At 41.7% G+C, this 24,650-nt stretch overlaps 2 protein-coding genes across 3 annotated transcripts in view; both read right to left on the reverse strand.

Moving 5' to 3' along the window:
• The window catches only part of LOC149783999 (uncharacterized), a 91,412-nt gene that overhangs the window by 21,569 nt on the left and 45,193 nt on the right, over positions 1–24,650 (reverse strand). The gene's annotated exons all lie outside the window — the stretch shown is intronic.
• Positions 18,564–23,310, reverse strand: LOC149784000 (E3 ubiquitin-protein ligase TRIM45-like). The gene has a single exon (XM_089932103.1). The coding sequence runs from the start codon at positions 23,213–23,215 to the stop codon at positions 21,239–21,241; it is 1,977 nt and encodes a 658-aa protein (XP_089788229.1). The 5' UTR covers positions 23,216–23,310; the 3' UTR covers positions 18,564–21,238.

Raw genomic sequence — 24,650 nt, forward strand, 5'->3', positions numbered from 1 at the left:
AAATTGTTGACGGGAGCAACTGCTTCATCGTCTATAGGACCTCCAGTCTTATCTTGAACTTTGACTTTCAGGTACAAGTAACTGCTATTCAGATCGATGTAATCTTCGGGCTGTCCTTTGATTTCAAACTCGATGGGAGCGGAATTGGCCAATGAGGAGACCGGGTGAAATTCCACCCACTGGGATTCTTGCATGGTCATCATGGTGGGGGCCATGGCAAACAGATCCAGTTCCGACTTGGAACAAGCGCAAGACTCTCGGTGCATCTTTTTTTCTGTATTTTTTTTTTTTTTGTTCTTTCTCAATAATCGAAAACGTCTAAGTCTCGAACGGTTCTTCTTTTCTTGGTCTTTCTCGCTCTACAAGTGTGAAGTCTGGTGAAAGGGTGTTTTCTTCGTCGTCTCTTTCTGCCTTGTCCTTGCTGAATGCCTGACTCGGTAGCGTGCAGGGCATTTATAGGTGTGTCTCGTCGACCCAAAAGGTCTTTGCCCGTTTGCAGCAAGACATTTTTGCCTGCCCTCATGAAGGCTTCTTTAGGGATTTGTTTGTCGATGATGACATTTTGGAGAAATTCTTTGCCTTGCGTCAGTGCCGCATCTTTCAAGGCGTGCAATCCGCGTGTCACCATTGGTTTCAACACCGGGGCCACCGAACGAAAGGCCGATTTTAACATATCTCCTAAACCGTGTCCTCACTGTCGAGCAACCCATCGGTACACTGGATACATGACTTACGAATCGTGAGAAAACCGTTTTCGAAAATGGAGTTTCACCGTGACTTTTCCTTTGGTGAATGGAATATTTTGTCCCAAATCTCCTTTTATAGTAATGTTGACCGTGTCCAAATACGACTTGCTGACAGGCAAATAGTGAGGATGTACAAATTCGCGGTGCACGTGATAAGTGTTTCCACCTTCCTCGTCAGCATTCGTGGCAGAATCCACTTTGAAAGGAATGACACGCAGTAACGGCACAGAGGTGTGTCCCACCACGTTGTACTCCACCACATCGGAATACACGAACATCAAATTCAGTCCTTGGTTCAGTTCTACCGGGGTACGAAATAACTTGCTAAAAGACTCGTTGTCGTAAACGATTGGTAATTCGTTTTTCTTGAGCATGGTCATTCTCATGTTCATGTCTCCGCCCAACATGTCAAACAATTCAGGACAAAATAAAATGGACAGGGTTTTACTCCCGTCAAATTTCATCGAGAAGCGACGAGCTGCTTTGTGGTATGCCATGGTGACACTTTTTCTGACACTCTCCAAAGCTTCCAGAAACACGCTATTAAACCTGGTGACTATGGTGCTGACCAAATGTTGACCACTAAAATAATAGCCTGGGGGAATGAACAAGTAATAGGTGGTGTACTTTTGATTTTGTGTAGGGATTTTCTTGTCATATTTGACATGGGTATCCAAGTACTGTTGCACTTGCTCGTCATGAACTTCCACATCAAATTTATTTTGATTGGGAAGGACATTGAAGACTTGGGTAGGGTGAATGATTTCCACTAAAGCCACTTCCCAATGGGCTTCGTGATCTAATGGGATGGCCTGAGGTAATTTGGCCGTGTAACAGCACAACGTGTTGTGGGGAAACACCTCCATGGAACTGTCACTGGGTAAGGTTAAGTAAAATTGGTTTTGGTAACTCATAATTCCAGAGTTCTGTGGCTGTCCGAGGGGTTACTGGACGTCAGAGGCGTGTCTCCGCCTAAAATGGGGTTCTGGTTGTGGTTGTTATTGGAGTGGTGACTGGCACTGGCACTGGACACAAGGTTCCCGTGGTTCCCGTTCGAAGTGAATTTCAGGGAGGGATTGGGAAGCAGGTAACCGATGCAACTGCTCAATAAAATGGTCCACAATTGTTTGTCTCCTTGTTGCAAACTCAAATTGGCGATGGCTGCCCCGATGACACAATACACCACGAAGATTTGGCAGAAAAAGACGATTTGCGTTTTAGGCACACGTTCTCCACACCACACCCACAAGGGTTGTTTTTGTAAATCTTGCACAGAAGAACTAGGTGAAGGAGTGGTCGACGTAGCTGCGTCTGTGTGAAAGGGCATGATGGTCACTTCTTTTTATAGTCGATGACTTGCGAAGCGTCGATGCAAGAATCAAAACTGGGTGGATATCCTTTCCAACGTACTTTGACTTCTTTGACACGTCGTTTGCCCACTTTACGGGTTCTGCGTTCGAGAATGCTTTCGATGTCGTACACGTCGTCTTCTTTTTTGGTGACACGTTGTAACTCGGGCAAATAAAACGTTACTTTGAGCACTTCTCCGTTCATGTCTTCCAATTTATAGACGGCAGGATGACGGCCATGCACTCGTCCAGTGACACGAAACAATTCGGTCGTCCAGTTAGGTAAGTAACCTTTGTCGAAAGTGCGTTTGGTTATACCAATGCGCACCCAATCTCCTACGGCCAACATTCCACCTTTCTTGGGGACAGCCCTCGTCGGGGACGTACCAAACAGGCGCTCAAACACCAACACTTCGTTCTCGGGAGTCACTTCTTGCGGGGCACGTCCGATGCTTCGATGGTAAGATTGGTTGTACGCTTGCACCAGGTGTGGTAAGATGTCGATGTACTTCAGAGTGTGGTGATGCGTAAAATATTTCCACATGCGTTCTTTCAAAGTGCGTTGAAAACGTTCCACGATGCTGGCTTTGGTTTCGGGATTCTCGGTTGTAAAAAATTGAATGTCACGTTTCTTTAATTCTTTTTGGAAAGCTTGGTTCAGAAATTCGGTGCCTTTGTCCGTTTGCCATCGAAGAGGGTGACGGCCGCTTTGTTTCAACACCCGTTGCAGGGCTCGCACTAACTCGCTGCTCGATTTGGAAGTCAAGGGCACGACCCAGGCAAATTTGGAAAAGACGTCGATGACACAAAACAAATATTTGTAGCCACGATTGTAGCTGGCCAAATGAGAGACATCGGCTAAATCGACTTGCCATTGATGATCGATGCCTTCCACTCGGGTGCGACTTCTGGCAAACTTGCGTCGAATGGGTTTTTGTAAAGTGTAGGTAGCTTGTTCTTGTAACCATCGTTGCACTTGAGGTAAACGGAGACTTTTCAGTCGAGTTTTGGCAGCACGATACAATTTTTGAACTCCGGCGTAACCTGCAGGATTGGAGGGATCGTAGTGAATGCTGGCTAAGACTTTTTCCATCTTTTATGTTTGTTTGTGTGTTAATAAGTCACCCACTCTTCGGTGATGCTACTTTGGGTGGGTCGAAAGGGTGGTTTAGAAACGGATTTACGTGTCCGATGGGCTACGGGAGTAGAAGTCGAAGGTAGAGGTGGTGGAGGTGGCAATGGAATGGCTTTGGTTTTCTTTTCTTTTTTCACTTCTAGCTTCCCTTCTTTCTTTTTCACTTCTGTCGAAGGAGCAGTGGACATCATCTTTTTAACCCAAGCTTTCATTTCTTCTCGTTGGGGTGTGGGGGACGGGGTCAACAAGGATGCTGCAATCTTACTCGAAATGGGAGCTACTGACGGTGTTTGAAACACTTCTCGCATCTCTTCTTCCTCAGGTCTTCGTGGGGTAGCATCTCTGGTGACCCTTGGGGATGGTAGTAGTGGTGGTGGTGGTGGTGGTGGTGGTGGTAGTGATGATGGTGCTGGACTTTTCATCAAGGTCTTAAAATCTTTCAGAGTGGGTAGAGCTGTTTCGTCTAAAGCTTTCTGGTGAAAGAGTTGCAGTCGTTGCAAGAGTTGACCGTACTTTTGCGATTTTTCTGTTTCGGACAAATCTTGGCGATCCATCAAGGACTGCAATTCGTGTTGTAACTGGGACATCTCGCTCAAATTGGGATTGGGAGGTAAATGTGGGGTGCGTTGTTCTTGCCAACGATGGTATTCCATCCATCGTTTGTAAGGCACTAAAGCTAGTTTTCGTCCTTCCATGGGGCTGTCAGGGGTCAATTCTGAGATCTTGGGACTTCCGAGGGCCTTTTTATCTTGCTCCCACCAGTCCTCCCAACATGGTTCCCAAGACTCCTTTCAGTAAGGGGCCTAACAAGAGGGGTAAAATGCCTCCGCGTTGGACCAACATCTTCTTCTTTTGACGAATGGTAATTTTCTTTTGAACCATTTGGCGAAGAACGTGACGATGTTTGCCTAAGCATTGTTTCTGGTGTTTGGACAAAGGGATCGTGCCTTTCAAGACGTTCAAACAGCATTCGCACACGGTATCGATGACCTCTTTGGAGGCCGATTGAATGAGTTTTTTTCGTAGAGGTGGAGAAGCTTTGGACAGGACAGATAACATGTCTCCATGTTTGACTAAACGAGGAGGCAGTCCTTTTCTTTTCTTTCCTTGGGGTTGTTTAGAAGAGGGATGTTTTCTGGAGGGTGACATCTTCAGGAGCACCAAAACACTGATACCCTACTTGGTCACACACGTTTTTTTATACTGGAACGCGTCGCCACTGATTGTCTTTACGTCGTATCAGTTTGAGGATAGGCATGACACGTCGTGTAGGGGTACGCAACGGACTAAATCGAGCCAATTCTTGCTTGGACAAATCCAGTAAACTTTGTAACATGCCCGATCTTTCTTGAACTTTGATTTTGGGAGCATGACTTTGTGAGCAGCAGCCACTGTCACTAAATTGGAGGGTCCTGCCACTGGGGAAGTTCTTGGGGTCATCAACGGAGAAGTTCTTGGTGTGATCAACGTCTCCAAGTACTCTTCAGCTCTTGGTGTCATCAACGGAGAAGTGGATGAACGTGAGGCTGCCGGAGACGCGGTCACCGCCGTGGCAGGTCGTGGTTTGCGAGTGTAAGGTTGCGTCCTGGCCGAAGTGCCCCTCTTGCGACTAGTTTTCTTCTGTGGACTTTTCTTTTTCTGGGGACTTTTTCCCTCTTTCTTTTTCTGGGGGCTTCTTTTTCCGGGGTGGTGTCTGGTAAGAGGAGGGTCCCGCCACTGGAGAAGTTCTCCTTGGGGACCTGGTCTTTTTCTTCTTGGGGCTTCGTTTGACTTTTTTCTTGGGGAGAAGTCTGGGGACATTAGGATCCCATCTTAAGAGAGAGCGAATGATGACCCCTCCTAGAGTACCGCTCCCTCCAGGTTTCAAAATGATTTGCTTTTTGGTTTGAGTGTCGATGCGGGGATCGGCCAGTTGGACCAAAACGACTTTGTTTCGATCGAAAAAGCGTTTGGTTTGATGAGGAATCTGAATAATTCCTTAGAGTAATTGACGTGCCGTCACCGTGAACCATCGTAAGACTTCTTTGAGACTAGCTTCTAAGACACGAGCTCGTATTTGTGGATTTTTTTCTCGACTGATGCCATACAAGGCACGAATCAATTTGACGGGAAGATGCGACTGAAGGGACGTCATGTTCAAAATGTGTGTGAGACAGACGAAAAGGGTCTGAGGTTTTTATAGATTTTTTTATGTGGAGTGAAATTAAGTCGAGGACGAAGACGTGTACAGGACAGGCCCTCCGTCTTGGCACCAGTGGTGAAACAAGTGGGTACGAAATCGCAAATCCTCGGGGGTCGTAGGTTTCAAATCGACGAGTAAATAAGCGTGTGGAGTTTGAGTGGCATCGTCGTACGCCTGAGTCAGCCAAGGCGTTCCTAACTGTTTGGCTAAGACTTGCACTTGTGATTTATCTCGAGGGCTTTTAAACAAGACCAAGTAATGTGCATTGAGACTGGTGGTGCGATGGGCTTTACTTTGTTGAAACAAATTTTGGGTGATGTAAACGACACTGGCATTACGGTGATGCCCTTTGCGCGTGAACCACAGTTTAATTTCTTCTTCGTCTTCTCCTAACATGTCGTCGAAAATGACCAAATGGGTTTGACGGAAGTCAGAGACGATGCCGTCGTCTTCTTTAGGAATGCCTTCCACAAACACGATGGAATCGCCTTGACTTTCTCGCAAGAGGCTGTACGCCGATTGCCACTCTTTGTAACATCACACGATCCGCTGAGGTGGTCGATCGATCAAATGATGTTTATGTTCGATCAAACGTTTGACGAATTCGGTTTGCCTGAACCGCTAGGTCCAGCAATGAGCATGTTAAAAGGATGGCGAAGATACAAAGCCTCCCAACTGGCACGATCTAAGTGTTCGTCGATGACTTTGACAGTAGAGGAAGAGGGAGCAGAGACAGCAGAGGTAGCCATAGTGTTAGGAATGTCACTTGTGACACGAAAACAAACAAGACGAGAGTTTATATACTTTTTTCAGAACACGTTTATTGAATGTTTTAAACATGAATACGAAAGACAAAAATACATAAAAGCCAAAGGCTTAAGTACAAGGATAAAAGGCACATGATAACCATCAACGTGGAATAAAAACAAGTGTCTGTACAACATGTTTTGGGTAAAGTTCTGACCAGTTCTATAGGGGGTAAGGTCACACAAGTGTCCTCCCGAAAGGGTCTTTCAGGACTGTCCACGACAGTCCTGTTCTGAGTGACGGGTTCTTCTGGCACCGTCACTAACACAGGTTGAAAAGTAATTTTTTTCCTTGAACAACTCTCGTGCATACTGGGCCACTTCTTGGGTCCAAGCCTCAAAATCCCATTCTTTCCAGGCACGGACATCTGTCCAATGGGGGTGTAAGTCACAAGCTACACACACATCGTCATACACGTCTTGGGTAGCTAAAAGTTGACGAATCTTTTTTTTCCCGTAGAGGTCGAGAAGTATCCAGATGAAACCGCAAGGCTTTGAGCAAAAGGAGTCTTTCGTGACCATTTAAGGACATTGAGGTGGTAAGTACTGATCGTAAAGAGTCCACAAGGAATCGGCTGGTAAACGAAATCCCAGAAAACAAGTCACTAAAACACACACCACTTGTCGACCCAAATTGAATGGATACAGTTCTTGTAATAATCGATGGTAATGATCCACGGTTTGAATATGGTCACTGAGTTCCTTCCACGGAATCTGTTCAATGATATGTGACATAATCCGTGGCATGGCAGCCTGATTTTATAGTCTCTTTGTTTCGGAAGCAATAAAGGTAATTTCTAACTAGACATGTTCGTTCTCCAGTAGGGAATTTAAATGTTACATACTGTAACCGAAACGTCAGAGTTTGTCTAGATGTTTCGTCTTCCGCTAAACAGATTCCACGTAACATATGTTGGTAATCCTTTAACTCGTCTTCCTCAATACGTTGCAGTAGGTGAATCTCGAAGTAACCAAAATTACGAACGTTTAGTTCATTCACAAACTGAAAGTGTTCAACAAGGTCTGACTTCTGAAACAATTTCTGACGAATCAGTCCTCTTATACCATTCAGGTACCAGTGGTTAAAGATCTGGTGACGTAACAGATGCAATTGTTCTTTACGTTTGACTTGTATTTTCACCAGCTCTCGGTAAATCCTTTCTCTCAACTCCACAGGCAAAGCACGAATGTTCTCTTGTAAAGTATCCATGAATAGGTCAGTCCGTACAATTCACAATCTTCTCCTAGAGCAAAAGTAATCCACATAGTGAGTAATTTCTGACGACTGCCATTCAGGGTAACGTCCAAGAATGTCACTGAACTCTTTTGATGTAAACGGTCTAGAGTAATACAATAGGACGAATGCACACTTGACCCAAAGAAATCTAACACACTGGTTGACTTTTTTCACTTTCCTCTTGTGAATTTCACGGCACAAAAGTTCTACAGTGACCCATTGAGATTTCACTCTGGCAAGTCCCTGCCAAACTTCCTTGTCAATCTTCTCTTGCAGTTCTTTAGGTAATGATTCAATATCGTTTTTGAAATGAAGTTTAAATACTGGTCTCGGTGATGTCCAACATTTGACTCCTAGCCAAACTGGTTTCTTCTTCGTCAACGACATGGTAAGTTACTTTAATGTCTCGGTCCCACTAAGGGTAAGTAATGACAATTCGGTGACCATCGAGCATGTTCTACGTAGGCCGAATCTTGTGGTTCCCAGTAATGAAGTGACACACCGCAACTGAAGCACTTGACTTTATCTCCTTCGCATAGGTATGAAAAATCCGGCTCTGGCTAATTCTTCGGCGATCGGTCCTCCCAGATACTTAGGCCATTTTCCTTTGAACGATTGAAGACGATTTTCAAAGTCGCAGTATTCCGACAAACGCACAGGAAACGAATATTCGTCTTTCACAGGTTCGTTTCGATGAGGGTTGGGTGACATGGACAGGAGTTTGCTCAGGGCTGGATGACATCCGTAGGGGGGTAGACGTGAAGGTGAACATTCCCCTTTAAAACGAAACCCAGTAAAATGTCCAAGAGGACGAGTGGCATCGCTTTCGCATCCCTCAGGTTTGACACGCACAGCATCACTTTCCATGATACGGGTAGTGACACTAAAGTTCCCATGATGCTTTACGGCATCACTAAGGTCACAACGTACAGCATCGTACCCATCGCAAGGCTCACAATCGCATTCCACTTCAGAAGTCCCACACTTGAAGTGTGCCTTTCTAAACTTGTTTTGTGTTTCTCTGAAAGTATTCATCTTGTTCGCTTGGTCTTGGTAGTCACAATGAACTATCGATCTTGCCTAGAGTTCCTTTTTATATACAGACCAATACCGACGTGTCCATACGGTAAAGTGAAATGATTGGGCAGTCGCACTCGCTTCTGGTACACGATTTGATAGACTTTTTCCAAGGGTCGACTGACGATGTGGTGAGTGGGTAAACGTACAATCTTGTTCGGTTGATAGGTGGTCACTTTAAAGTTTCCATCCTCTCCCGATTGCAAGGCTTCTTTCAGTACCCCAAAGTTGACCACTCGACTGGTACGATAATTCAGAGTCAATCCTTTCACTTTGCACGTCGTGTGCACTTCTCCTTGTTTGTCCCGGTATTCGTAGCCTTAATTTTTTGGACCGCCACTGACGAAACTTAGAATCTTGTCGTCGGGATGCTCGTCTGTCCAGGCTCCTAAACGGTCTCCTTCGATGTCAGGGTGCTGTTGACTCGGGTGATGAATGTAGATGCAACTGTCCGTGTCAAAGTACAGGACGCGATCCCCTAACAGTTCTAAAGCTTCGTACAATTTTAAGCGAGCATGAGCTGTCACGTAAGCCGCAATGAAGACATTTCCAAAAGGGTCGTCTTGTACAAAGTCCAGATCTTCTTCGTAATTGACCAAGATCAAATCCTCGCGAACGACGTCCACGTGTTTCATGTATTTGGTTCTGTCGTGAATCATCTGGAAGTAGCGGGAAAGTTCTGTCAAATATTCCGTCTTGGGTAAACACGGTCGTTGTGCCATTTTACCCCACAAGCAATTTAACATCACTTTGGCAAACGATCGCCTGCCTTCGTTTTTCTCGATGTGGTCTAAAGTGATGCCTTCTTGTTCATAGTATTTCTCTTTGAATTGTACTTGGCCTTCGGGAGTGTGACACCAGGAAGGATAGCCGCTGGCTTCTTGTTTCAGTTAAAAAAAATCATCCACGTAGTCAGCGAAAATGCCTTTCTGCGTGGGGTCACCCTTGTGGTATTGTTGTGTCTTGGGAAAGTGACAAATTTCGTACACTTCTAACAGTTGGTATCCCATGTCCAGAGCTTTGAACAATTCCACGCTGACCCACGTCCCCGTCAAGGCCCGTTCTTCCTGGGTGTGATGGCAAGGCTGGTCTTGGTTGCACGTTTCGGCACAAGTACGGCACAAAGGAAACATCAGTTTGCCTTGGTAATGGTGAGGTAACACGGGATGGTACAAGTCCGTGGGCGGCAAAACTTTACACTTCATTAGACCTTCGTATTGTCGAATGTTTTTCAGGTCGACGTGTTCCGTCAGCAATTGTGGGTGCCCTACAGGAAAGCGACAATATTTGCACACGTAGGGATATAGCGAACACACGTCCAAGTATTTGATTTCTTCTCCTTTCTCTTCGTCGGCTTGGTACAGCAAACAGGTGGCATTGGTCCTTCCTCCGTACAAACTATCCCTCGGGTTCAGGGGGTCCATCAGCTTGTAACTTTCCACGAGGCGTTTAAACTCGGGATCGGTTTTCATACGGTGATCGTACTCGTGTTCCCACATTTCCACCACTTGGTATCCTTCCTGTTCTCACTTTAGGCGTCGCTGACAAGTGGCATGGTACAAGTCTTCCATGGTTCGTTGCAAAAACTTATTTTTAGTGCTACGATCAGGGTAACAGACGGGACATCCGTGAAATAAGCAACCGTTAAACTCGTACATGATCTTGGGGTTTTCTAAGTCCCAGCCATCTACCGAATACGTTCCGATGGTCTTTTCGCCTCCTCCGTTGCGGGCATGCTGAATCCATTTGTCTTCCTTGTCGCACAAGTAATGTAACCAACGTAGGGCTTTGACCGAGTATTGACGTTTGACATAGTTGGTCGTTTGAGGGCTGATGACAGCCACGGTGTTTTCAGGCATGAATCGTTGTCTGTACACTAAGGAACACGCTTTGGCAATGGTGCAAGCTTCTTTCAAAGGATCGACCCCTCCGTGTTCCATGAACAGTTCTCGAAATTTTCCACAGCAACGCCGTAAAATGTCCACGTCGGAACGACAATACTTTAGCATTTCTTCCTGAAAGTCGAAAGGGTCCGAGGCGTGAGCCTGGTACCAAGCGTAGAAAGCTTCTCGTTGTTCGGTACGCATGTTGTCGGGGTCGTAATAGTGAGCCTCAGGTAAATGGGGTAGAACGGCGTGTTGATTGGCTTCCGTATTGAAAAAGTGTGGAAAGTACCCTTTAGCCATTTCTGTCATTCCAAACGTTTTAGGCATTCGACTCAAAGGCATGGCCAAATAGCTCATCGAATCTTTAAACTGTACTTGTCCCACTTGCATGAAAATGATTTTGGCTCCGTTCAAAGTCACTTTAGGACGCTCGGTGCCTTGTTCCGTATAGTATCTCAAAAGAAACTGTCCATCGTATCCGGAGAAATTGTGAGCCATCACCGTGGCATGACAATGACAATCTCCGTAACGTTCGATGTCCTCTTGGCTCCACGTCTTGTCGATGGGGTCTAAGACCCATTGGGCAAAATCGGCTAACGTGTTAGGTCCTCGAAAGATTTTTTCACGCCCTCCAGGAATCTTTCTGCAGCGAGGGCAATGACTGAAAATAGGTTCTTGAATGCACTTCTCGCACGCTCGATGAGCCACGCAGAAATTAGGAATGTGAATGCCAGTCTCTTGCATGCATTCGAAATCGAAAAAGATGAAATTGTCTTTATTCTTCTTCTTGTGACCGTCCTCTTCCTCTTGTGGGGGTTGGTATTTTTGCACGTAACATTGATGTTCCAAGTCCACGATGTGGTGACAAATGTGACATTTTTTCTTTCCTGAACATACGTGTGCCTTGGCATTATTGGTACGTATGCCTTGTCCACACGTAGGGCACAATCTCAGCAGTTGACAAGCGCATTTCTGTTGTGAACCTTGCGTCTTCAAATGTTGTTGGTAACAGGTAGGGCTGACAAACGTGCGCAGACAAGTTGAACAAGGCACTGGTCCTTCGCTCAGACAGGGTGGAGAGGCCAAACATCCTGAGCATTTCAATCCACAATACTTGTGTTGCTCTCGATTATTATAACCATGGTCACATTTCTCACAGTAATATCTGTATCTTAGAAATCCGGTGATACTGGTAATGGTATAGAAATGTTCATCGTGATGATAAAGGTGAATGTATCCGCGCACTTCTTGAGGGTGCACTTTCAAGGTGTATCGTGGAGCTAGGACAGCTTACAATTTTTGCATTTCAGGAATGCCACAGGGTGTGTCTTTGGACAGGCCAGCTTGTTGCAACAGGAGTTCTGCTTCGTTTCGTTGCTTGGCTCGGTCCGATTGTCGAATAGTTTTCCAGGCTCTTTTCCATTCTACCGTGTCGTTCTTGTTGGCATAGGTTCGTCCCACCACGATGGCACGGGCTAAACACATCTGGTCTTGAGGGTTGTTAATTCGGACGAGACTTGTTTTGGTGTTGCGAAGGTCGTCCACCAATAAGACCTTTTTGCGTCCAGTCCCTTGAGGAGGAGAGACGTGGGTCATGTCCAGTGTGGCTTTTCCATCGGTGATGTCAAACTGGTCATCAGATTGTTGCACATGTTGAATTTTGTCCATGACTTTGGAAGTGGTCAGTTCTGCAGGGGTACTAAACTCGATCCAAACAGGGGATTTCAAACCGTCGTGTTGTATGGAAAGTCTCAAGCGATCGTCTTCTTTGGGTTGACATTGTCGCTTGAGTGTGGTGAGCAAAGAATCCCACACTCCGGTGATGAACCCTTCTGCTTTCTCTAACGGTACATCGGACTTGAAATCTTTAAACTTCACCGTGTATTTGTAAGCCGTGGTTCTAAATTTTCTAGAGGAGCGCTTTTCCGTCTCTCGAATGGAATAGTATTTTTCAGGGTTGACTAAGGGTGGCGAACTTTGTTGAGAGGGTTCGAATTCTGGTTCACTCATGTCCTCTTCAAAATCACTGGCATGAATTTGTGCCAAGACTTCACCTCTGGTACGAGGCGATAGATCACGTTTCAGCCTCTTACTTTCTTCTTCTTTCTTCTCAAATGAATTGGATCGTTTCATCTTGAGTGCAAAACGTCAAATGACTCAAGTTTAAACACCATAAACTAATTTATAGTCATGGCAGACCAGCGTATATAAAAGGGTGTGTGTCTTGTCCTTTCACTATCCATTTCACTCTCAAACCGAACACAACGATGGAAGAGACTACCCAGATGGAACGTTTCATCAGAGCTTTGCGAGGGGTCATTAGAAAATGCTCTTCAGACCAGCCGACAGACTACTCTCCTTACTTTCGAGATAAAAGTCAAGATGCTATATCTGTCAGAAGAAAGGGCATTGGTCTTCACAGTGTCCAGACCGTCAAAAAAGAAAAAAAAACAGGGGCTAGAAAAGACAAAAGTCAAGATACCTGTTATTATTGTCAAGAAAAAGGACATTGGTCTCCAGATTGCCCAAAAAAGAAACAAGAGGAGTCAGAAGAAAAGAGGGATTCTTCAGAGGAAGAGAGGGATTCTTCAGAGGAAGAAAGCAGCCAGGTAAAGAAAAAGAAACAGGAGAAGAAAAGAAGGGAAGAAAGTGAGGAGGAAGAAGAGGAAAAGCCTGTGAGGGTGAAGAAATTTAAAAAACAGAGAGAGTAAACAATGAGACAGAAGAAGTTTATGAACTTTTTAAAGTGCTCTGTTGTGAATTGTGAATTGGATTGTAACTATTGATAAAATAATACATTAATTATATAAGGTAAGTGTCTTTGAGTTTTGATTTTAAGATAAGAACGTACACTCACGCACTCATATACACGTACTATAGGGGTAAAATGGGGGGGTTTTTTTGTTTTTGTTTTTTTTTTTTTAGTTATTGGCAATTGAAATTGTATTTCTTTTCGAGAGACGTGGGTGGCCCTGAAAAGGACCTTTGGTTTTTATGGTGTAGGGGTGAGTTTAAGCAATCAACTTTAACTGTCTTAAGCCTTTGCCACGACCGAGGCCTACTTCTGGACTGCGTACTGTTGATGATGGTGATTTGGTTGAAATCACTAAGGGTGGCTTAGTCACAGGGTTGACGTGTTTAGCTCGGGAAGGTCGTATTCTCTTTGGTCGTAATAAAGAAGTCTGATACATTTGTTTCAGACTTCTTAACTCCGCTAAAATGTCCAACAGTACCGTGACCGTTTGATTTTCACCCTCTTGTTTCTTTGCTGCTACTTCTTCTTGCTGTTGTTGTTGTTTTTTCTTACCTCTTCTTCTTGCTGCTGTTGCTGTAGCAGAAAAGCTTGTTCCGCTTCCTTTTGTCGTTGTATAAATTTCTCCAATTCTTCTTTCTGTCTCTGTCTAAAATTCTCCACTTGCGGTAATGAAGAAGGTAACGAAGGTTCCGGAACAAATTCTTGCGAGGTAAGAAAATCCACAAAATCCCAATTTACCTCTTCTGAAAGTAAGTCCGGGTTCCCTTGGGCAGTCTCCACTGCTGGTGCACCCCAGTGAATCGTTTTCTGAGTTTCCGTCATGTTGAATCACTGTTGCATAGATTGACTACACACAGGCGCTAGCGAATCTATATAGACCACGTGACGTCACAGACTGCTCTCTTCGGATTGGATGCGGACTGACTGAATTTTGTAACGCGTGTTTGGATTGGTGAATGAACTCAATCCGTTTCAATCCTTCCTCTACCTATAAATAAGCGCAATTCACTGCACTGATTCACCTGTTCTCGTCGCCTCAGGATGTGGACCACAGTTGAATCATCAACCCTTGTGTCTTCAATGATGTTTAGGACGGACATGCTAATGTATGTCCGATCCAAGTGGACCGTTGTCCACAGGACAGACACCAGTCTGTGGATACGTAGGATCTACGTAGAAAGACAAGGATGCCTCAAAAGAGTGCTGATTTACGGGCAACAGTGAGACGCAGCCTAAGGACAAGAAGAAGACGAATGCGGTGCCCTTTATGTTAATGGATACATTAACATAAACCCAAAGGCCCTTTTCAGGGCCACTCATAGGTCTCGAAAAGAGAATGACTTTCGATTGCCTACCTTTTTTTTAAATTTTTTTTTTTTAAAAAAAAAAAATCCCATGTTAAATTCCCCTTGTCCCTAGACAAGCCCAATTCCCCTGGTCGCTAGAATGGCCCAGGGTTTTTTTTTCTCCATGTTCAATTTCCCTTGACGCTAGAGTGGCCCAGGGTTTTTCTCCATGTTCAATTTCCCTTGAGGCTAGAGTGGCCCAGGGTTTTTCTCCATGTTCAATTTCCCTTGAGGCTAGAGTGGCCCAGGGTTTTTCTCCATGTTAAATTTCCCTTGAGGCTAGAGTGGCCCAAGGGAGTCCTGTAATGCTAATTCCCATTGAGGCTAGGGTGGCCCCCTTCACTACTAATACTGCATATATTGTATAGATAGTAAGTTATATATAGAATACTGTATATCTTGTATATATAGTAATTTATATATAGAATAATGTATATCTTGTATACATAGTAATTTTTATATATAAGAATACTGTATATCTTGTATAGATAGTAATTTATAAATGGAATGTGTCTTGCATACATAGTAATTAATATGTGGAATACCGTATATCTTGTATACATGGTAAATTGTAAATGGAATATATATTGGATATCTAGCAAATTAAATATGGAATATATATTGTATACATAGTAATTTATTCGTTGAATGTTTGCTTTTTGGGTAAAGACTACTACATTTTAATTTTGAACTTGATGATAAAACATCAGTTATTAAACATTTCAAGATCTGCTTCGTCTAACAGCTGTAAGATCGATTTATAGGGTGTATAAATTAATTAAACCAAGATTTGTCAATAGGCGAAAGTTCACAAGTTCAGCATAAAGGCTATATTTATTTTACTCCATTAATTTGGTATAACTTGAAAACTGACAGCTATTTGAAACTGTTTAATCAACATAGACGTTTACATATTATTCAACTTTTGAATTATTCAAATACAATCAATGATACACTATGGTATTACAATATAACGGAAGTGTGTTTCGATGTTACAATGGGTTTCTGTGTTTCAATGCGCCGTTGTATATGTGGTGTACTTGGAGCAAGCAGGTCTAAACGTACCCAAGTTAAAACAAACGCAAGTTGTTATTGTTGTTGTTCTAGGGTTTAACGTCATTTTTCAGCACAATATAGGCTATACATGGCGGCCAGTATAACTGGTGGAAGAAGAACCCTGGAAAACCCAGGCAAGAACCACCGACCCACGAGAAGCTACTGGCAAGCTTTCCTACATACCCACGCTAGCAGAGCCTTGGACTCGAACCCACGCTGACAGAGGTAAGATGGCAGTGGTCCGGAACGTGAGCGCTTTAGACCACTCGGCCACTCGAGGCCCCCAAACAAACCCAAGTCAAAACGTGCTCAAACGTACCCAAGTCAAAACGTACCCAAATTAAAACAAGTCCCAACGTGCTGAGGTTCGTAAATGTGCCGTTTTGTTTTATATGTTGAAAGTTATGTATGCCATTAAAAGCAACTTCTCCGTAAGTTGTGGATAGACATGGTTGGTTTCAAATTGTTATGTTTAATCAATGTAGAAAGGACAACTTAAATCAGTGCTGTCCAACCTTTCTGACACCATGGGCCAATGAAAAATGTTTTTCTTGAAGCCGAGGGCAGCAGCAGAAAACTGAAAAGCAACGACTATATAGCTGCTCGAGTTCTAGCGGGCCATTTAAAATCAGCCCGCGGGCCGCATGTGGCCCGCGGGCCGCTGGTTGGACAGAACTGGCTTAAATAATGTAAGAACATATTGGCCTCTGAAATTTTCATTGGTACTGAGACCCCTTTATACAATTTAATTTGGAATAAGCCAAACTGGACAGACAGACGGATGGATGGATGGATGGATGGATGGGTGGATGGATGGATGGATGGATCGATGGATCGATGGATTGATAGATAGATTAGAGCTGGCTTATGAAAGAGGTAAATTCAAATCAACTTTTATTGTATCAAACACAATAGGTGTTTATACAGCAAAACATAAAATATCATTCAAATACGGATTATTCGGATATGAAATAAACTGGATGCGATGTTTTTCGTTAGTAAACACCCAGGGATAAACAACGTTTATGGACACGTCAGATTCAGAAATAGGTTAATTATGGGATGGTAACCAGTATCCGGCCACGAGACTCCGGAACGTCTGAAACCTAAATCCTTGGAGTCCGAATAGCAACATGTAACATCAATGTTTAAGATAACGCCCTCAAAATAGCAACTACAAAAATAGGTCTCAGCGTCACGTGTAGATTTCTGGTACTTCTTTAATTCATGTAATATTTGTTATCGAGTTATTCTGAATTCAGCAGTATTTGAACCAGCATAGTTCTATGTTCTTTTCAACTAATCTGATATTTATATTTCATTAATTTTATTTATCAATTGAACTTGCGACATCTGTTTTTCGAAACATTCTTAAATATATATGTGTAACATTTTTTCTTGTATATTTGATCTGGCATTTGGTTCTACGAGCTTGAACTTTGTATCTATACAAGGCTTATTAAATAGCCTTTCAGAAGATTAGATTGCAGGTCATTTTTGTACGAATTTTAAATGAGGTTGTTTTAAGTCGGTGTTCATCATTTTAGATCTTCGTCTTATTTTGGGTTATGATTCGTGACGTTTTCTCACTACATTTAATATCCTATTAATTTGTTTCGTTGAACGGGTCGATTTTCAATTCACATATCACGTTTTTACTCGTGTAAATTGTGGTTATCTTCGGATAAAAATATTTATCTCCCTATATCTCACTTATTCCATTCTATAAATTTATGATCATTGAATGTTAACATTTCTCTTCAAATATCGCACATTTAAAGACTAAAATTCTCACACTTTCCAAGACTAAATTTCTCAGTTTCATGAATTTCTGCGAGTTCGTCGGCCGAACGTATGCTAAATACCATACAGCACTCACAGGACTCACGGTACTAATTCCACTCCAATGGTAAACATATGGAAACACTATCATATTCAAAATTCAATAACTTAAAATTTATGGGTGCTGATAATGACACCTATAATTTTTCGTGCACATCTAACCTTGGTGCAAGCTTATGTGTGGAGAACACCATATGACCCGCGGCAATTTGTTTACATACATGTGCATGAAACACGTGTTATTGATTCTGCACCAAATGAATCAGGTGCTACTTTCGGTATTGAGTACTCCTGAGTCAAGCCTGTAAAAATGCTAAAATTGCATCAGTAGAAATTTGTCAATATTTTTGTTACATTACATATAGGATAAGCTCTCAAAAGATATTTTTCCTAAAATTTTAATTTTCATTATTAACCAATTATGGACCACCAAACCTGTAAATACTCTATTATTTCTTCACCCATTTCTAGACTGGTTCACAGTTCTTCCGTATAATTAGTACCGTGTGTCCTATAACCAGATTTAATTTTTTTTGAAAAAGTTGTATTTTACTCCTTGATATTAGAGCATAATTGTAAGAAAGAATTGGCCATGCTTGTGCATGGATAATAGTGCAATAGCATTATATGTGATACCAATATCTATAGTTAAATTGCATCCGCATTACATGTTGCTGTGTTGTATTGTACTTATTAATGGCTTATTCTTGTTATTAAAATAATTGTTTTCTGCCTTTGTATCTTCATGTTATCTTTCTATGGCATGCATGCTACACAAAAGAAACACAAGCATGCTGACATCAGCAAGTATGACATCACAGGGTATCAAATTACATGACGCATTGTATTTTCATCTCTCACTGGCTATAAGACAAGTTTTAAATGTTTTAAATTTCAAAATTGCATTTCTTTTCTTGCTGACTCTCACAGAAATAAGATACAGTGCATCCCTATTCACATCAATCAAACAAAACAAATAAGTGTGCTACATGAGAGGTCAAAATGATAAGAGGCCATTGCCCTTTTGTGACTAAAACAAATACACACACCCATGAAGCATCAAGAGATGCTGATATTCCAAACTTATTTAAACTATCATCACATGTGATTCATGACCCCCAAATGTTAATAAAAAGGTATGAAAGCCAAGGAAGAGTTTCATAAGCTTTATTAAACTGAATAATTAAATAACATAGTGCTACTTTTTAGTATAAAACTATGGGGAAGGGTGAATAAGCAAAGAATAGACAGAGTAACTTCTTCAAGCCTGGTAATGTTCCCCACAACAAGGGGGGGGGGGAGTGTATCAACCCAAATAACACATCAACATGAGGTATGTTACATAAGGACATCAAGAGACAAATTTGAAAAAGCTATCCAAAGTTCCTATAATGCTGACATTGATGTTGGAGACAGAAAGTGTATGCACAAACTGTTATGACTCAAGCTATTAAGTATGCTGGAGGTGGAGAAATGTGTGAAAAACTTTGCTATGCCAAGACAAGTTCATGTCTCTATGCAATATGCAGACACTGATAAAAATTGTCACTGAATACACTACTTGTTAAATTTAAGTAATAGAATTGAATTGCATATTGAAGTTGTCTAATACATAAATATATACCTACATTTACCCAAAGCTCATAAAAAGTTAAGAAAAAGTCTCAAAATCATTACTGTGGCTACTTTCCACTATAAGCAGTGTTAAATTACTTACTTTTTAATATAAAGCTGAAAAAATGCATACATTATTGAACAAAAGAGAAACAAAGCAAACATTGCAATCACTCAATTACAGTCAAAGGGGAGGTAATACACCTTGATTTGGCAAACCAAATAGCAAGCTCTAATTTACAGCTAAATGATTCCTTACTATTACTTGATGGTAAGAACAGAGCAATGTAGGTTTTATAAATAGCTTTTGTTTCAAATATAAAACCATATTTCTGACATGAAGCTTGTTTTCATTTATTCACAACAACATATATGGTGAACAAAACACATATCGCTTAGTGCACGCAGTAATCAAATGCTGAGATTTGGAATAATGTGTTCTGAGACCACAAGTTGCAACACCCTGAGTATGAAGGTTTTCTATCATGGGACTTGGTACATGAAGAAAAAAGAGATCTGGTTTGGTGGGAGAGAGCAGTATGTTCACCATGCAGTTATACATCAAGAATGTTTCAACTGTATGAAGAGAGGTTGGGGAAGAAAATCTGCCTGTGTAAAGAATGCAATACAGATAGGACTTTTGGAGACTTATATTGGGAATGAAGGGTTGAAAACTATTATTTTAAGTGAAAATATCCCTCCCTGCTCCCTCAACAAAAGGAATGCAGAAAAGTTCCAATACTGTTTGCCCAAAAATGTAATGTACCAATATGAGAAACATGCTGAACATAGAATAGGTGTCAAGGAGTTTAATTCTAGGATAAGAAATAAGACCTGTATAATTGATATTCAATGTGAGTTGACATATAATAATTCAATTTACAGGTTGAGGCAATGCAGCATGTGCAGTTTTGTGCACAGTCCTTATTTTTACAATGTTCTCTGCTTTGATCTGCTGAGTGTGTCTCTAAAGTTAAATGATCAGTACTGATACATAAGTGATTGTGAAATAAGTGGCTTACATATAAAATCTCCCCCACCCCCACCCCCTTTTGGGGAATTGTTGCATGTGTTAAATGGTATTTAACCATATAGGCCAATCTATGGGTACCATCATATGAAATTCTGCCATCAGGCCATACTATGCTCTTTTCCCTATGGCCTGAGCTATCTGCTTCCACTCTCCAGTGTATAAAACCATCCCCATCTGTCTTTTGTATAGAATTTTTCTCCAAAATCACATGCAAACCATGATAAAAAGACTCCATTATGATTGTCATATGTAAAAACCACCAAATTGATACCCTGTATGCACGTGGTAACCATGGAAACAACAAACTCCTATTATGGTCTAGGTCGCATATAGGACTCACGGTACTAATTCCACTCCAATGGTAAACATATGGAAACACTATCATATTCAAAATTCAATAACTTAAAATTTATGGGTGCTGATAATGACACCTATAATTTTTCGTGCACATCTAACCTTGGTGCAAGCTTATGTGTGGAGAACACCATATGACCCGCGGCAATTTGTTTACATACATGTGCATGAAACACGTGTTATTGATTCTGCACCAAATGAATCAGGTGCTACTTTCGGTATTGAGTACTCCTGAGTCAAGCCTGTAAAAATGCTAAAATTGCATCAGTAGAAATTTGTCAATATTTTTGTTACATTACATATAGGATAAGCTCTCAAAAGATATTTTTCCTAAAATTTTAATTTTCATTATTAACCAATTATGGACCACCAAACCTGTAAATACTCTATTATTTCTTCACCCATTTCTAGACTGGTTCACAGTTCTTCCGTATAATTAGTACCGTGTGTCCCACAGTAGGCAGCATAAAGGACAAAACTCTTTTCAGTATTGGAAACGGTCATATAAGTTATCTCCCCTTTAGTGTTAAAAGCATTAAATGTCAGGCATCAAACGCTGAAAGAATTTCAAGTAATGAAACAGATCTCAGCCTATGATTACATATATTACTAATAAAGAACCTCTTTTCAATAATCCCCCACACCCTTTTTACAAATATGCATAAAACGGGGAAAGATTAATTGAGTATGACTTTAGTCACATAGGTACTAAACGTTCGTGATATTTTCCATGCACATGGTGAGGATAGCAAGTGTATACGTCGACTGTACTTACTTAACTTTACAGAAATGTAGCATTAAAGTGTTATTCTATTTCATTTTATTTCAACTGATAAATGTGAAGTTTCCTTTGATCTGAATCGTTCGTGACAATTAACATATCCTTACTCTCGTGAATGCAAATCGCAATCGGAGACTTTGGCACACCTGAAGTTATGACCTGTATGATAGACCCATCTGGAGACAGCTGGTGAATGTTGTTAGACACATATCCAAGAACACAGATGTTGTCATATCTGTCCACAGCTACTCCACTGGGGCCTCTAAGATTGTCAGGACTGTAGGTAAACTGCTTTCTACCATCCATGTCAAAACTGACAAGTGAATTATTATGATTCACAGTAACATACACTCGTGTTTTCATGTTATTAATGGCTATGTAGCTGTCGTCATAGTCTGAAGAGTCATACTGATGTGAATACTTGACATCTCCTCTCGTGTTAATCAGACCCCAGTGACTCTTGTTACTACCACTGCAACCATTTACAACCATCTCCCCCTTCCCTGCAGCTGCTATTCCACTACAACTGTATTTGGTTGCTATCGTTCTGACTGGCCTGATGACGTCACCCACCACTGACAGAATTTGGATTTTATTCTCATTATACAACGACACTGCCACCTCCATGTCATCCAGTATACAGATGTTGCATGGTTTACCTGTCAGTGTATGACTTGTGATGAACTGATAGGAAGAGCTTAGTAGGACACATTGTTTATTTGAATAATCAGCAAGCATCAATCTTTCTCCAGGGAGGAATGTGATACCAGTATACCAAGGTGTCTTACCAGCAGCAGGGACTTTAAGATCAATTACATCAACTGTCTCTACACGACATTCTTTCGTTGGCCTTAGCAGGCATGTATGGGGTAGAGTCCTGGAGCTGGTTGTAGCTACAACCTTCCCCAATTCAGACAAAGAGAGAGACAAAATGGATTTAATCGGAGGTGCAAATTGCACTTCAAATGTTATTGCATTAGTTTTCTCGTACTTTTCTCCAACCAAATTGCAATAGGAATGTAATTGTGACTTCATTTTTTCTGCCATCAGAAATTTTTGAAAGTTGCTCCCATATTTACCTACTGCTTCAATGAGATAATGAGAATTTCTCACAGCATGACTTAGTGACAAACACTGATGATTCTCATACTGTATCCTGATAACCTCTTCTTTGTAAATTCTGTTTCCCTCTGTCTTCACGCATTTCTCTAACTCATCTAGAATGTCGTTTATTTCCTTTCTTACCTTTTTGATTTCGGCGGTTAGTCCGTTAACTTGTGTCTCAAGATTTTTAACACTGACATCGTTCATCTCCATAAATTTATTTAGATGTGTTTCGATTTTCTTCAAATCTGCAATTATTTCAACCAGCTTATTTTCGCGTAGCAGAGCAGGTAGTTCTTCTTTCAAGTCTATCACATTAGAGCAAATTTTATGGCTGTGAAAGAAGCATGCAGCACAACAGGGAACCTTGTGATCTTTGCAGTAGTATTTGATATCTTCTCCATGATGTTCCGAACATGTAAAGCCTTCGGCTACTTTCAACACATTTTCTGGGTAACAAGATAATTCCTCGACACTAACAATGGCATGATCTTTTGATAGCTTCTGTTTCCTATGTACTTTCAAACAATCTCTACACATGGCTTCTTTGCAGACTACACACAAACCTTCAGCCGGTGTAGCAGTATCCTCAGTGTTGCATGCGTCACACAAACGGTCTATTTTCGATTCCATTGAGACTACCTGTAACACTGTGTTGACGGGAAACAAAGATGCCCATTCACTTGTCGGTCTGTCCTTTACAGAGGGACTTGAGGAATCTCTACATACAGGACACTTGATATATATAAGGTTCGTATGCTTCGTAGCCTCGGTTGTTATGTGGGAATGTAAACACTTCTCGCAAAAGGTGTGGGCGCACGGCAGCTGTCTGGGTACTTTGAACTGCTCCAAGCAAATTGGACAACAAGGTCCATCTTCAGTCTCTGTATTAACAGCCGCCATCTTTAACATGAAACCATTATATAACCCTGAAAGGAAAACATCTAAATAATGTATATTTCTTCACTTGCATAACGTTGTTTTTTACTTCCTGGTTTGTCTCGTTTGGCAAGGGCATGCTCGATTGGTCAGTACAAACTCGAATAATATGGGTTTCTAATGTTCCTTCAAATCATCCAGAATTTAGATTATGTTAGGCACTACAACGTATTTACTAGATTGTTTATTCTTCATATATCAACTCGATCTGAATTATTTTTCCTTTATAATCCACCTATATTTGTTTGTCAGCAAAAAACTTTCCACTGTCTAAATTCTATTAAATCATATATTAACCTAAACAATCTTACAACATGAACCCAAAGTGAACTCACCGCGATGTTCACATCGTAGGTTATTCATGATTTTATAAGAGGTTGAACTTTAAAAAACTAGCGTGCAACGGGTCACCTATTTCTCTTCCGGCCACACATTAAAAACCTCTAAGGTATAGACAATTTAAATCAGTAGCAAGAATATATCAATCGTAGTCGACTATCACTACCAAAAAGAAAGAGGAAAATGCTCAACAATATTATGGGAACTGATTTGGAAGTAATACATTTGACCCGAGTTCATGCGGATATTTGGGCTGTTTTTATGTTCTGAAGAAAAAGAATACTGCCTTATTACCCTTTTTTCTCATTTTCATAAAAAAAGAAAATGTTTACAATAATAAATGAATGGTATACCAGAGGCAGATGTCAGTAACGTCATTTCAACTTTTTTCGGAGGGGGGAGGGCAAACTTGATGGGGGGAGCAAAACTTGATGGGGGGGGGCAAAACTTGACGGGTTGTAAATTTTCTTATATCGGCAACAGCAATTTTACATTTTACTGCCCCCCACCCCCACCCCCACCCCATGACGTCCTTGGGAGATTTTTGTGTGATTTGGAATTTTAACGTAGCTTTAAAAAAAATTAAGTCATATCGCTACGATGTCTGCAGTGTGACAGTTTACAGGGATGTCTAACAGTGAGGCAGTTTGTCACAGACATGAAGCATGGTGTTCCACCCAGTCACATTATTCTGAAACTACACCATCCAGTCCTAGCACTAACCTCTTAGTGTTGAGCGCCATTTTATAAGTCTCTGGTATGACTCGGCCGGGGTTCGAATCCACCACCTCCCGCTGACCCTATAATCACTATGGCACGGGAGCACTCCCAGAGGCAGATATGATGTAAATAGAATGGTGTGCGCGACAATTTAGGACTGTTTGTCATACTTAAATGCAGGACAAAATTATAATAGAAAAATAGTGCATCCGTCTGTCACGAAGTAAATAAGTAAGCTGTATCGATATCATGCCCTTTTACCACGAGAGTGTAGTGATTGGCCGAAACGTAGAAGGCAGCAATTTCAAAGTAAAATGCATGCTCTGAATGGAAATTAACAACACTTAGC

This window comes from Sinohyriopsis cumingii, chromosome 14, assembly GCF_028554795.1.
Source record: "Sinohyriopsis cumingii isolate HCF-2022 chromosome 14, ASM2855479v2, whole genome shotgun sequence".
Taxonomy (NCBI): Eukaryota; Metazoa; Mollusca; class Bivalvia; order Unionida; family Unionidae; genus Sinohyriopsis; species Sinohyriopsis cumingii.